General features: G+C 46.4%; 1 protein-coding gene across 5 annotated transcripts in view; it reads left to right on the top strand.

Annotated features, from left to right (window-relative positions):
* The window catches only part of dennd4b (DENN/MADD domain containing 4B), a 53,644-nt gene that overhangs the window by 15,371 nt on the left and 23,273 nt on the right, over positions 1–15,000 (top strand). For 3 of the 5 annotated variants that reach the window (XM_082149250.1, XM_082149246.1, XM_082149249.1), the window contains 5 exons: positions 6,456–6,770; positions 9,503–9,755; positions 10,962–11,031; positions 11,633–11,802; positions 14,369–14,610. In XM_082149250.1, coding sequence (XP_082005376.1) covers positions 6,475–6,770; positions 9,503–9,755; positions 10,962–11,031; positions 11,633–11,802; positions 14,369–14,610 — 1,031 coding nt within the window. In that variant the 5' untranslated portion in view covers positions 6,456–6,474. Of the gene's footprint in view, positions 1–2,983; positions 3,193–6,455; positions 6,771–9,502; positions 9,756–10,961; positions 11,032–11,632; positions 11,803–14,368; positions 14,611–15,000 lie in introns of all 5 variants that reach the window. The other 2 variants (XM_082149247.1, XM_082149248.1) reach the window with 2 other exon arrangements.

The raw sequence follows: 15,000 nt of genomic DNA, 5'->3' as shown, positions 1-15,000 counted from the left end.
GTTTCTGCGAGTGTGTTTCTGCGAGTGTGTTTCTGCGAGTGTGTTTCTGCGAGTGTGTTTCTGCGAGTGTGTTTCTCAGAGTGTTTCTGCGAGTGTGTTTCTGCGAGTGTGTTTCTGCGAGTGTGTTTCTGCGAGTGTGTTTCTCAGAGTGTTTCTGCGAGTGTGTTTCTGCGAGTGTGTTTCTGCGAGTGTGTTTCTGCGAGTGTGTTTCTGCGAGTGTGTTTCTGCGAGTGTGTTTCTGCGAGTGTGTTTGTCAGAGTGTGTTTCTCAGAGTGTGTGTCTCAGAGTGTGTTTCTGCGAGTGTGTGTTTCTGCGAGTGTGTTTCTGCGAGTGTGTGTTTCTGCGAGTGTGTTTCTGCGAGTGTGTGTTTCTGCGAGTGTGTTTCTGCGAGTGTGTGTTTCTGCGAGTGTGTGTCTCAGAGTGTGTTTCTGCGAGTGTGTTTCTGCGAGTGTGTTTCTGCGAGTGTGTTTCTGCGAGTGTGTTTCTGCGAGTGTGTGTTTCTGCGAGTGTGTTTCTGCGAGTGTGTGTTTCTGCGAGTGTGTTTCTGCGAGTGTGTTTCTGCGAGTGTGTTTCTGCGAGTGTGTTTCTGCGAGTGTGTTTCTGCGAGTGTGTGTCTCAGAGTGTGTTTCTGCGAGTGTGTTTGTCAGAGTGTGTGTCTCAGAGTGTGTTTCTGCGAGTGTGTTTCTGCGAGTGTGTTTCTCAGAGTGTTTCTGCGAGTGTGTTTCTGCGAGTGTGTCTCAGAGTGTGTTTCTGCGAGTGTGTTTCTGCGAGTGTGTTTCTGCGAGTGTGTTTCTGCGAGTGTGTTTCTGCGAGTGTGTTTCTGCGAGTGTGTTTCTGCGAGTGTGTCTCAGAGTGTGTTTCTGCGAGTGTGTTTCTGCGAGTGTGTTTCTGCGAGTGTGTGTTTCTGCGAGTTTGTTTCTGCGAGTGTGTTTCTGCGAGTGTGTTTCTGCGAGTGTGTTTCTGCGAGTGTGTTTCTGCGAGTGTGTTTCTGCGAGTGTGTTTGTCAGAGTGTGTTTGTCAGAGTGTGTTTCTGCGAGTGTGTGTCTCAGAGTGTGTTTCTCAGAGTGTGTTTCTGCGAGTGTGTTTCTGCGAGTGTGTGTCTCAGAGTGTGTTTCTCAGAGTGTGTTTCTGCGAGTGTGTTTCTGCGAGTGTGTTTCTGCGAGTGTGTTTCTGCGAGTGTGTGTTTCTGCGAGTGTGTGTTTCTGCGAGTGTGTGTTTCTGCGAGTGTGTGTTTCTGCGAGTGTGTTTGTCAGAGTGTGTTTCTGTGTGTTTCTCAGAGTGTGTTTCTCAGAGTGTGTTTCTGCGAGTGTGTTTCTGCGAGTGTGTTTCTGCGAGTGTGTGTCTCAGAGTGTGTGTCTCAGAGTGTGTTTCTGCGAGTGTGTTTCTCAGAGTGTGTTTCTCAGAGTGTGTTTCTGCGAGTGTGTTTCTGCGAGTGTGTGTTTCTGCGAGTGTGTGTTTCTGCGAGTGTGTGTTTCTGCGAGTGTGTGTTTCTGCGAGTGTGTTTGTCAGAGTGTGTTTGTCAGAGTGTGTTTCTGTGTGTTTCTCAGAGTGTGTTTCTCAGAGTGTGTTTCTGCGAGTGTGTTTCTGCGAGTGTGTTTCTGCGAGTGTGTGTCTCAGAGTGTGTGTCTCAGAGTGTGTTTCTCAGAGTGTGTTTCTCAGAGTGTTTCTGCGAGTGTGTTTCTGCGAGTGTGTTTCTGCGAGTGTGTGTTTCTGCGAGTGTGTGTTTCTCAGAGTGTGTGTCTCAGAGTGTGTTTCTCAGAGTGTTTCTGCGAGTGTGTTTCTGCGAGTGTGTTTCTGCGAGTGTGTTTCTGCGAGTGTGTGTTTCTCAGAGTGTGTGTTTCTGCGAGTGTGTTTCTGCGAGTGTGTTTCTGCGAGTGTGTGTTTGTCAGAGTGTGTGTTTCTCAGAGTGTGTTTCTGCGAGTGTGTTTCTGCGAGTGTGTTTCTGCGAGTGTGTGTTTGTCAGAGTGTGTGTTTCTGTGTGTTTCTCAGTGTGTGTTTCTCAGAGTGTGTTTCTCAGAGTGTGTTTCTGCGAGTGTGTTTCTGCGAGTGTGTGTCTCAGAGTGTGTTTCTCAGAGTGTGTTTCTCAGAGTGTGTTTCTGCGTGTGTGTTTCTGCGAGTGTGTTTCTGCGAGTGTGTGTCTCAGAGTGTGTGTCTCAGAGTGTGTTTCTCAGAGTGTTTCTGCGAGTGTGTTTCTGCGAGTGTGTGTCTCAGAGTGTGTTTCTGCGAGTGTGTGTCTCAGAGTGTGTGTCTCAGAGTGTGTGTCTCAGAGTGTGTTTCTGCGAGTGTGTGTCTCAGAGTGTGTTTCTCAGAGTGTGTTTCTCAGAGTGTGTGTCTCAGAGTGTGTGTCTCAGAGTGTGTGTCTCAGAGTGTGTTTCTGCGAGTGTGTTTCTGCGAGTGTGTTTCTGCGAGTGTGTGTCTCAGAGTGTGTGTCTCAGAGTGTGTGTCTCAGAGTGTGTTTCTGCGAGTGTGTTTCTCAGAGTTTGTTTCTGCGAGTGTGTGTCTCAGAGTGTGTGTCTCAGAGTGTGTGTCTCAGAGTGTGTGTCTCAGAGTGTGTGTCTCAGAGTGTGTGTCTCAGAGTGTGTGTCTCAGAGTGTGTTTCTGCGAGTGTGTGTCTCAGAGTGTGTGTCTCAGAGTGTGTTTCTGCGAGTGTGTGTCTCAGAGTGTGTGTCTCAGAGTGTGTGTCTCAGAGTGTGTTTCTGCGAGTGTGTGTCTCAGAGTGTGTGTCTCAGAGTGTGTTTCTCAGAGTGTGTGTCTCAGAGTGTGTGTCTCAGAGTGTGTGTCTCAGAGTGTGTGTCTCAGAGTGTGTGTCTCAGAGTGTGTGTCTCAGAGTGTGTGTCTCAGAGTGTGTGTCTCAGAGTGTGTTTCTCAGAGTGTGTGTCTCAGAGTGTGTTTCTGCGAGTGTGTTTCTGCCGGAAGCGTTTCTTCTGGTCTGATTTGTGAGCGGTTGTGGAGGAAGTGAACGAGCGCTCTGTTGTTTCCTCAGTTCCTGCACGTGTTCTGGCTGAAACACTCGTGTTCGTGGGTTTACTCGCAGGAGTGATGAGAGATAGTGAGAGTTTCACCGGGTCGTTTCTTCTCTTCATCAGATCGAGCTCGTGTCGCTCTCGTTTCTCTCGCTGACTGTGATTCGGCTTGATGATATCAAACGTCACATGACCTCAGATCGGCGAGGAACAGTGAACATCTGTCCAGGTGAGCAGAGGTTTGATGGGATGTTTGATTAAATCCTCAGTTATCCCGGTTTCTTCCCACGACGGGATGTCCGGTTCTGAGTCCGTTGCCGTGACAACCTGCATGTGTTTTGTGGATGTGAATCCCTGAGTGTGACGGATGCAGTTCAGGCTGTCATCAGGTGTTCTGCGCGGTGACCTTTGACCTGTGTGGTGCAGATCAGACAGATGAGTGTGTGTTTGAGAGAGAGAGTGTGTGAGATTGAGAGTGTGTGTTTGTTATTGTGATTTTTGAGGACAGAAGTGTGTATAATGACATGGGTATTACACTGGTGTTACAACATGAACGTGATTTATCAGAACATTTCCTGAGTCCTCACACTAAACAGTGTTTTATTTTTTTTAAACTGTTTCTCAGTGTGTGTGTGTGTGTGTGTCTCTGTCTCAAACTGTTGTGTGTGTGTGTAATGGTTGGTTTAGGAGTCGGGTTAGTGTGTGTGTGTGTGTGTGTGTGTGTGTGTGAGAGAGAGAGATGGGTAGGTTTAGGGGTCGGGTTAGTGTGTGTGTGTATGTGTGTGTGTGTGTGTGTGATGGGTTGGTTTAGGAGTCGGGTTAGTGTGTGTGTGTGTGTGTGTGTGTAATGGGTTGGTTTAGGAGTCGGGTTAGTGTGTGTGTGTGTGTGTGTGTGTGTGTGTGTGTGTGTGTGTGTGTGTGTGAGAGATGGGTAGGTTTAGGGGTCGGGTTAGTGTGTGTGTGTGTGTGTGTGAGAGAGATGGGTAGGTTTAGGGGTCAGGTTAGTGTGTGTGTGTGTGTGTGTGAGAGATGGGTAGGTTTAGGGGTCGGGTTAGTGTGTGTGTGTGTGTGTGATGGGTTGGTTTAGGGGTCGGGTTAGTGTGTGTGTGTGTGTGTGTGTGTGTGTGTGTGTGTGTGTGTGTGTGTGTGTGTGTGTGTGTGTGTGTGTGTGTGTGTGTGTGAGAGAGATGGGTAGGTTTAGGGGTCAGGTTAGTGTGTGTGTGATGGGTTGGTTTAGGGGTCGGGTTAGTGTGTGTGTGTGTGTGTGTGTGTGTGTGTGTGTGTGGTGTGTGTGTGTGTGTGTGTGTGAGATGAGTAGGTTTAGGGGTCGGGTTAGTGTGTGTGTGTGTGATGGGTTAGGGTTAGAATATACAGTTTGTACAGTATAAAAACCATTATGTCTATGGAATGTCCTCACAAGTATAGCAAAACAAACGTGTGTGTGTGTGTGAGTGAGAGAGAGAGAGTGTGTGTGTGTGAGAGTAAGCAACAACTTAATTTTGATTTATTTGCCCAGAAAACAAGACATAATATCTTATGGCACTTTACTCATCTAGTAAATGCTCCTTGATTTAAGAATATTTAGATATTTGGACTGGAAACCAGACAGAAACACTGAGTAAGAAAAGCATTTTTTGCAGTGTATTCTTAAATGATGAAAGTTGAATGATCTCCATTGATTAGCCCTGCGTTGTAACGGAGTGTGTGTGTGTGTCTGCAGTGGTGTGTAACGGAGTGTGTGTGTGTGTGTGTGTGTGTGTGTGTGTGTGTGTGTGTGTCTGCAGTGGTGTGTAACGGAGTGTGTGTGTGTGTGTGTCTGCAGTGGTGTGTAACGGAGTGTGTGTTTCTGCAGTGGTGTGTAACGGAGTGTGTGTGTGTGTGTGTCTGCAGTGGTGTGTAACGGAGTGTGTGTTTCTGCAGTGGTGTGTAACGGAGTGTGTGTGTGTGTGTGTGTCTGTGTCTGCAGTGGTGTGTAACGGAGTGTGTGTTTCTGCAGTGGTGTGTAACGGAGTGTGTGTGTGTGTGTCTGCTGTGGTGTGTAACGGAAGTGTGGGTTTCTGCAGTGGTGTGTAACGGAGTGTGTGTGTGTGTGTGGGTTTCTGCAGTGGTGTGTAACGGAGTGTGTGTTTCTGCAGTGGTGTGTAACGGAGTGTGTGTTTCTGCAGTGGTGTGTAACGGAGTGTGTGTTTCTGCAGTGGTGTGTAATGGAGTGTGTGTGTGTGTCTGCAGTGGTGTGTAACGGAGTGTGTGTTTCTGCAGTGGTGTGTAACGGAGTGTGTGTTTCTGCAGTGGTGTGTAACGGAGTGTGTGTGTCTGCAGTGGTGTGTAACGGAGTGTGTGTTTCTGCAGTGGTGTGTAACGGAGTGTGTGTGTGTGTGTGTGTGTGTCTGCAGTGGTGTGTAACGGAAGTGTGGGTTTCTGCAGTGGTGTGTAACGGAGTGTGTGTGTGTCTGCAGTGGTGTGTAACGGAAGTGTGTGTTTCTGCAGTGGTGTGTAACGGAGTGTGTGTGTGTCTGCAGTGGTGTGTAACGGAGTGTGTGTTTCTGCAGTGGTGTGTAACGGAGTGTGTGTGTGTGTGTGTGTCTGCAGTGGTGTGTAACGGAAGTGTGGGATTCTGCAGTGGTGTGTAACGGAGTGTGGGTTTCTGCAGTGGTGTGTAACGGAGTGTGGGTTTCTGCAGTGGTGTGTAACGGAAGTGTGGGTTTCTGCAGTGGTGTGTAACGGAGTGTGGGTTTCTGCAGTGGTGTGTAACGGAGTGTGTGTGTCTGCAGTGGTGTGTAACGGAGTGTGTGTTTCTGCAGTGGTATGTAACGGAGTGTGTGTGTCTGCAGTGGTGTGTAACGGAGTGTGTGTTTCTGCAGTGGTATGTAACGGAGTGTGTGTCTGCAGTGGTATGTAACGGAGTGTGTGTGTCTGCAGTGGTGTGTAACGGAGTGTGTGTTTCTGCAGTGGTATGTAACGGAGTGTGTGTCTGCAGTGGTGTGTAACGGAGTGTGTGTGTTTCTGCAGTGGTGTGTAACGGAGTGTGGGTTTCTGCAGTGGTGTGTAACGGAGTGTGTGTGTCTGCAGTGGTGTGTAACGGAAGTGTGGGTTTCTGCAGTGGTGTGTAACGGAGTGTGGGTTTCTGCAGTGGTGTGTAACGGAGTGTGTGTGTCTGCAGTGGTGTGTAACGGAGTGTGTGTTTCTGCAGTGGTATGTAACGGAGTGTGTGTGTCTGCAGTGGTGTGTAACGGAGTGTGTGTTTCTGCAGTGGTATGTAACGGAGTGTGTGTGTCTGCAGTGGTGTGTAACGGAGTGTGTGTGTCTGCAGTGGTGTGTAACGGAGTGTGTGTTTCTGCAGTGGTATGTAACGGAGTGTGTGTCTGCAGTGGTGTGTAACGGAGTGTGTGTGTGTCTGCAGTGGTGTGTAACGGAGTGTGGGTTTCTGCAGTGGTGTGTAACGGAGTGTGTGTGTGTCTGCAGTGGTGTGTAACGGAGTGTGTGTGTCTGCAGTGGTGTTTAGACCGGCGTGATGACGGAGGAGCGATGTCCGCAGCTGGTGGATTACTTCGTGGTGGCGGGTCTGGCGAGCGACTCTTCCCCGCGGGTCGAGGAGGGTCATCAGAGGGGCGTTCGGGCGCTGCAACCCGTCACAGACCTCGCTGTGATCGCCCGAGGGCTCGGAGAGGACGTCCCCGAGGGCTTCACATGCATCGAGAAAACACAAGCCGGCCACCCGGCGGAGCTGAGCGCAGGACTGATGAACAACACACACATGTTCCTGTGCTACAGGAGAGGATACGACAAGCCTCCAATCGTAGAGCTCGGGTGAGACACACTGAAAGTTCTAGAAAAACTGAACATTCTCGATTGAAAAAAATATCTTGAATGTAACTCGACACCCTTGCCTCATTTAGTATGCGTGGTTCTATGAATATGCAAATGAGCCCCGCCTCCACTCACTCACTCAGCTCAGAGATCCACTGGTTAACGATCACACGTTGATCTGATTGGTTACAAGGTAGTTTGTGACGTCAGAAACACCAGCGATTTCAAAGCGTGTTTTTTTTTTTTTGGTTCACTGCAGTTTTAAAGGTACAATATGTAAGTTTTTCGCATTTTCAAAACAATAACAAAGACGAAGCTTGATGACGCTATGAAGGAGAGTGGAACTATGGGAGATGTCGTTTTCTCCATCCAGAGATGTGTGGAGTTCAACAATCATAGAAATGATATATCAGCTAATAAATTACTTTTTGTAATACCTGTCCGCTTGATCACACTAGTTTATGTCATCGTAATGAATTAGCAGCGAGGAACGTGAAAAAGGTAAAAGCCTTTTACTGATATGCGACTGTCAGATGATGTGGTGGGTTAATGCTGCGCAGTTTTACACGTTTAAAACAATCCTTCTAAAAGTGATGTAATGGCTAAATATTTTCGAAAATGCCACACCGATATTGATCCTTGTTTTATTTCTCCGTTTGTCCCAAAGTCTGCTTTCCTCAGTTGATCTAAGTTTTTTGGATTATTTGAACTCGCCAATCAATAATCGTGAACCATGATGACTGAACGACACAACAGCGGCGTGTGAGATGCTGTATCATAGATATAGATACATAGATCTCATTAGCGGCTTACGTGTAGCAGCCCATTGAATCAATCTTTAATGAGGCATCTATGTGTATATATATATATATATATATATATATATATATATATATATATATATATATTTATGGTTTCTACAAGCGGAGACCGAGGATAACGCGGATATTACGTCATTGATTTGCGACTATGCCAAGGGGCGAGCCATTATTTAAAACTGGAATTTTTAGTACACAACTGCAGGAAATATATCACACTGTGCAAGTGGTTTTTTAATATTTTATCACAAAAATCTTACATATTGTACCTTTTAAGGAGAAAATACTCGGCAATGGTGTCGACTTATGAATTTACACATGGTTTGTCTTAAAGCATATTAAAAACACCACATAGACACATAAACTACATTAAAAGCTGGATTTTCACCACAGGAGGTATAGTAGATGGTATAGTAGTAGTAGTAGTTTCATCTATTAGTGTACAATATAGAAACAAATATCCTTAAAGGTCCCATGACATGAAAATTTCACTTTATGAGCTTTTTTAACATTAATATGAGTTCCCCTAGCCTGCCTATGGTCCCCCAGTGGCTAGACGTTTTGATAGGTTTCAGAAAATGAAAGCTCAGACGGGCGAATCTAGAATCTTCCCTTTATGTCGTCATAAGGGGAAAGGTTACCTCCCCTTTCTCTTCTTTGCCCGCAAAGAGAATTTGGCCGCCAAGTGAGAAAATGAGCTGCGCGATATCGTTTTTTCCTCGAGAGACATCATGGCTTGCAAACGAGCGAAGCATGGCAGTTGCTCAGTGTTTGGATGTACAAATGAACACAAAAGTATTTTTTTAGTTCCTTCATCCGAGCCTCTGAAGAACCAGTGGGTTATGGGAATTTCTGATGTGTAATTGTTCAAGTTCAGACAGATAATCTTTCTCTCAAAGTCATTCAATACTGTTTATGCATCAGTAAATCAAGCCAGTGACTAAACAATCAACTTCACATCGTTTCTCTTAGTAGGATGAAAATAATCTTATTTAAACTGTGATTAATATATACAGAAAGCGATCAAAGAACCATCCCTTTCCAATCGCCCAAGCTGTCAATCACACAGCGTGAGTTTATCTGGACACTTGCCAAAACTCGTTATGAAATCAATGACGCTGTTACACTGCAGAACGAAGCTCTTACTGTACTTACCTCATGTTTGCATTGGTGAAATCATTAGTGAGAGTGCAGAAACTGTGTTGCAATGATAAGATCTTCATTCACGCGATCAACAGGCTGTCATCTGCTCAATGCTCATCACTGCAACCTTTTATGTGATGGGAATACATCTAAATACTTTAAAAAACTTCTCACGATTCGTTAATCTCGATAGCTGTAATAGTAAAAGTGTTCGAGAGAGTTCCACATGTAATGCTAGCTATTTCATATGCAAGCATGTCAGCCAATCACAGCAGTGGGGGTTTACACTGAAGTCTCACAGCAGCCAATCACAGCAGTGGGGGTTTACACTGAAGTCTCACAGCAGCCAATCACAGCAGTGGGCGTTTACACTGAAGTCTCACAGCCAATCACAGCAGTGGGTGTTTACACTGAAGTCTCACACAGACACACCCCTTCAAACAGTGTTCAAATCTGAGGCTAAAATCAGGCTAGGAAATAATGCCTTTTATTTCTAAATTATTTAAAAAAATTATCTTAAAAACATACTAACATTATAAGGGCACCCCAGGAAACATTATAAAATAATAAAATAATCCATGTCATGGGACCTTTAAATCAGTGCACTTACAAAATAAAATCTCTGCATTTCTCCTCTTCTCTAGTTCTCTTCATAATCTATCTGTCAGATAAACCTGAGGAATATTATTGGCTCCTTGATGTATTGATTTGTTCCTTTCTGGATAAAAGCTGCTGAATGCATGAATTATGATTTGTGTTGTTTGTGTGCAGTGTTCTGTACGAGGGCAAGGACCCGGTGCGCGCGGGATGGCACCTGATCGAGACGACCCCGTACAGCCGATCGGCCAGCCTGAGCTCCGGTGGCCCCGGGACACACAGAACCTTCCTGATGTTCCGCCGGGCCCCGGACTCTCAGGCGCTGAACACACTCGGCGTGACCGAGATCTCACTGCTGATGCCCAGCAAGGGCGAGACGGCACCGCACACTTACTGCCGAGTGGACAAGAACCTCAACCCTGGCATGGTGCTGATGATTCACTGATTCACTGATTCACCGATTCACTGATTTACTGATTCAAGGATTCATTGATTCACTGATTCACTGATTTGAGGATTCATTGATTCACAGATTCACTGATTCACTGATTCACTGATTCGAGTATTCCCTGATTCAATGATTCAATGATTCACTCAGATCTTTGACTCATTACTCTCATCTTTATTTATTAAACATATTGTCTCCATATCAGACCATATACACTACCATTCAGAAGTTTGTGGTCAGTGAATAAAAAAATAAAAAAAATTAATACTTTTATTAAACAAGGAATTATAGTCAAACCAAAAATGATTCAGGCATCAGATATATTTTTTGATATTTTTTGCTAGTCTGTGCAGGACACTATAGTTCATTTCTGGAAGTGAGGAGAGCAGAATAAAGTAAACTGTGACATATTATACCCAAAAACTCTTCATACAGTGACTACCAGTAAAGATTATACCAATTTGGGACCAATAATTATTCAGACACTTCGTCGAAACCATGTTTTGCTGAAGTGTTTTCTTTAATTGCTAATGCCCTTTTTACACACAGACTGAACAGAATGAAGCATTGCTTGGTGATTGGTTGAGCTAAACTGGTATTATCTAATTGTGTAGTTAAATTTAACAGCTGACAGATATTCAACATAATTCATGTGTGAGACAGTCTAACAGAAGGACGGACAAAACCAGTCAAATATCAACTGAGTTCTTCTCATATTTTATCACCATTTTCTAAACTATAGCGAATAAACTGTGATAATGTGAGAAATGTTGAAGGAGTCTGAATAGATGTTGTTTTGACTATTTCTAAACTTGTAATTGTGAGGTAAAAAAAAGTCAGAATTGTGACATAAAATGTTGTAATTGCCTGTTTTTTTTTTTGTTTTTTTTTACACAAGCTTCCATACAATAGTGACTCTAAACATAAACATTCATAAATGCAACCGACCCCAATCTTATAAATGCTAGTGTATGATAATAAGCTGTTGATTTAAACGAGTGTGTTAAACGAGCGCTGAGTTTGTAATTGTTCAAACATCCGCTATTCCTTCCGCTTGAAATACTTGAGAATCACCATCAGTTCCTCTTCTGCTTTATTTGTCTTTCTCTTACTCTCGGTTTCTACTCTGTGGGTTTTGATCGTTTGTGTGTGTGTGTGTGTGTGTGTGTGTGTGTGTGTGCGCAGTGGGGTCCCGCGCTGTATCTTTGCTACAAGCGTTCAGTGTCTAAAGCAAATGCTCTGGTGTACGAAGCAGGTGAGTGTCACACACACACACACACTCATACATACACAGGCACGCACGCACACACACATGCCATGCACTCACACTTGCACTCACACACACACTCACACACATGCACTCACACATGCACACACACTCCCATACACTCACTCACACACACACACACACACACACACACACACACATACATGCATACATACACAAACAAACACTCACACACATTCTCTCTCACACACACACAGACACACACACTCTCAATCACACACTTACACAAACACACCACTTACACACACATACTGTCTCACACACACACACTGTCTCACACACACACTAACTCAATCACACACACGCACTCACAAACACACCTACACATACTCTAACACACAGTCACTCGCACACAAATACTCTCTCTCACACACACACACACTCTCACACACACACACACACACATACTCTCTCTCTCAAACACACGCAGTCACTCACACACACACATGCACTCACAAACACACCTACACACACTCGCACACTTACACACACTTACACACACATACCCTATATACTGCGTATGCATCGGCAGTCTGTAACTGTGTGTGTGTGTGTGTGTGTTCTGCAGGTCTGATCAGCCGGTATCCCGAGGAGGATCTGGAGTCGTTTCCTCTGCCGGATTCGGTGCCGGTGTTCTGCCTCCCGATGGGAGTGTCGGTGGAGAGCTGGCCACTCAACACCAAATACCAGCTGCCCGTCTTCTCCACCTTCGTCCTCACCAGCGCCTCCGGAGACAAGGTGAGTGTGAGAGTGAGAGTGAGTGAAGGGGGTCGCACACTGGACGAGAAGCGCAGCGCCGGACGCGCACTTTCTCAGTTTATGGCCAACAATATTGATATGTTTAAGGACATTATGGAATTAAGATAATGTCTGTACTATGTTATGATTGTACTGTACAATTAAATACAATCGTTGCTAAGTCTGCAGTCTGAACAGTTTACCTCAGAGCGTCCGTTAACTGAATGAATTGAGAATATCACCTGAAAATCCGATAACATCAGCAGTTTTCATCCACGCAGCTGATTTCTGTGAATGAATATAAAACTAAATGTATATTGCAGCACAGGGTGAAGGCAGTTAATACATTAACAACGATTGGAGACAAATAAATGTAAATTTAATATAAAACCATGTAAATGGTGCTCTGTGGCGCGGCAGGATATTGAACAAGGTCCTGAGCCGTAGCTGGGCGCCGCGGACAGACGCCGAATGGCGCCGCCGGTGTGTGTACACTCATAGAGAATAATGTGTTAGAATTTTAAAGACGTGCGCTGCGCGACGCTGCGCATCTCGTCCGGAGTGTGTACACTCATAGAGAATAATGTGTTAGAATTTTAAAGACGTGCGCTGCGCGACGCTGCGCATCTCGTCCGGAGTACGACCCCCGTGAGAGTGAGTGTGAGGAGTGAGAGTGAGAGTGAGAGTGAGCGTGAGAGTGAGCGTGAGAGTGAGCGTGAGAGTGAGCGTGAGAGTGAGCGTGAGAGTGAGTGTGAGACTGAGAGTGAGTGAGAGTGAGCGTGAGAGTGAGCCTGAGTGAGAGGAGTGAGTGAGAGGAGTGAGTGAGAGGAGTGAGTGAGAGGAGTGAGTGAGAGGAGTGAGTGAGAGGAGTGAGTGAGAGGAGTGAGTGAGAGGAGTGAGTGAGAGGAGTGAGTGAGAGGAGTGAGTGAGAGGAGTGAGTGAGAGGAGTGAGTGGAGTGAGTGAGAGGAGTGAGTGAGTGGAGTGAGTGAGTGGAGTGAGTGAGAGGAGTGAGTGAGAGGAGTGAGGGAGTGAGTGAGTGAGAGGAGTGAGTGAGAGGAGTGAGTGAGAGGAGTGAGTGAGAGGAGTGAGTGAGAGGAGTGAGTGAGAGGAGTGAGTGAGAGGAGTGAGTGAGAGGAGTGAGTGAGAGGAGTGAGTGAGTGAGTGAGAGGAGTGAGTGAGTGAGTGAGAGGAGTGAGTGAGAGGAGTGAGTGAGTGAGAGGAGTGAGTGAGTGAGAGGAGTGAGTGAGTGAGAGGAGTGAGTGAGTGAGAGGAGTGAGTGAGTGAGAGGAGTGAGTGAGTGAGAGGAGTGAGTGAGAGGAGTGAGTGAGTGGAGTGAGCTTGAGAGTGAGAGTGAGCGTGAGAGTGAGCGTGAGGGTGAGAGTGAGCGTGAGCGTGAGAGTGAGTGAGAGGAGTGAGTGAGCGTGAGAGTGAGAGTGAGCGTGAGAGTGAGCGTGAGAGTGAGCGTGAGAGTGAGCTTGAGAGTGACACACAGCACTCACGCTCACTCTCACTCACTCCTCACGCTCAGAGTGAGAGTGAGAGTGAGAGGAGTGAGTGAGTGAGAGGAGTGAGTGAGAGGAGTGAGTGAGAGGAGTGAGTGAGAGGAGTGAGTGAGAGGAGTGAGTGAGAGGAGTGAGTGAGAGGAGTGAGTGAGAGGAGTGAGTGAGAGGAGTGAGTGAGCGTGAGACAGAGTGAGCGTGAGACAGAGTGAGCGTGAGAGAGTGTGAGCGTGAGAGAGTGTGAGCGTGAGAGAGTGTGAGTGAGCGTGAGAGAGTGTGAGTGAGCGTGAGAGTGAGCGTGAGAGTGAGCGTGAGAGTGAGCGTGAGAGTGAGCGTGAGAGTGAGCGTGAGAGTGAGAGTGAGCGTGAGAGTGAGCGTGAGAGTGAGCGTGAGAGTGAGCGTGAGAGTGAGAGTGAGAGTGAGCGTGAGGAGTGAGAGTGAGCGTGAGCGTGAGAGTGAGCGTGAGAGTGAGCGTGAGAGTGAGCGTGAGCGTGAGAGTGAGCGTGAGCGTGAGAGTGAGCGTGAGAGTGAGCGTGAGAGTGAGCGTGAGAGTGAGCGTGAGAGTGAGCGTGAGAGTGAGCGTGAGAGTGAGCGTGAGAGTGAGCGTGAGAGTGAGCGTGAGAGTGAGCGTGAGAGTGAGCGTGAGAGTGAGCGTGAGAGTGAGAGTGAGAGTGAGAGTGAGCGTGAGCGTGAGAGTGAGCGTGAGAGTGAGCGTGAGAGTGAGCGTGAGCGTGAGAGTGAGCGTGAGCGTGAGAGTGAGCGTGAGCGTGAGAGTGAGCGTGAGAGTGAGCGTGAGAGTGAGCGTGAGAGTGAGCGTGAGAGTGAGCGTGAGAGTGAGGAGTGAGCGTGAGAGTGAGCGTGAGAGTCAAGTATATTTGTATAGCGCTTTTCACAATACAGATTGTATCAAAGCAGCTTCACAGTATTAAATTAAAATAATACAACAAGGTTTGTTTCTAGTGGAATTTATTCCACTAGAATAAAGCGTGAGAGTGAGTGAGATTGTGTGAGTGTGAAAGTGAGAGTGAGCATGTGTGTGAGCTGATGTGCTGTGTGTTGTTATCAGGTTTACGGTGCAGCGATCCAGTTCTACGAGACGTTCCCGCGCGAGTCCCTGTCGGAGAGGCAGTGTGTGTGTCTGGGTCTGCTGAGTGTCGTGGACCGACGGCCCGTCATGAACCGCAGCGTTCAGGTCAAGAAGAGCATCTGTGTTCTCTCACACTGGCCCTTCTTCAGCGTCTTCCAGAAGTTCCTCACCTTCATTTACAGATACTCCATCTCTGGGCCACACGTGCTGCCGCTGGAGAAGTGAGTCCAACCGCACTAATGTGGTTTAGGTGTAGACTGGAGATTTATGTTTGACAGTTGTATCATAAATACATTCTCATAAATGACACAGACACAGAATTACTTCATTCTCCTTCATTTATACAGCGCTTTAAAAAATATAGACCGTTTCACAGTAGCTTTACAGAGATAACAGGAGATTACAGTAACAGAGATTGTTTAGGCTTTACAGCAGATCTAGAATAAAGTTATTGTCCAGATAAAGTTAGTTTTGATCGATTCACTTCTGTTGTAAAGATCATTAGTTATTAACTTATGGCCCGCTAACACACACTGTTCTCATAGTGTTTGGAGCTCGAGAACGCAAAGCTTGAAACAGGATCCAAGGTGCAAGCTTTGAAAATATTTGAA

The sequence above is a fragment of the Leuciscus leuciscus genome, assembly GCF_965113295.1.
Source record: "Leuciscus leuciscus genome assembly, chromosome: 20".
NCBI classification, from domain to species: domain Eukaryota; kingdom Metazoa; phylum Chordata; class Actinopteri; order Cypriniformes; family Leuciscidae; genus Leuciscus; species Leuciscus leuciscus.
Note: the sequence above shows the minus strand (reverse complement) of the source record. Positions and strands in the feature narration are given on the sequence as shown.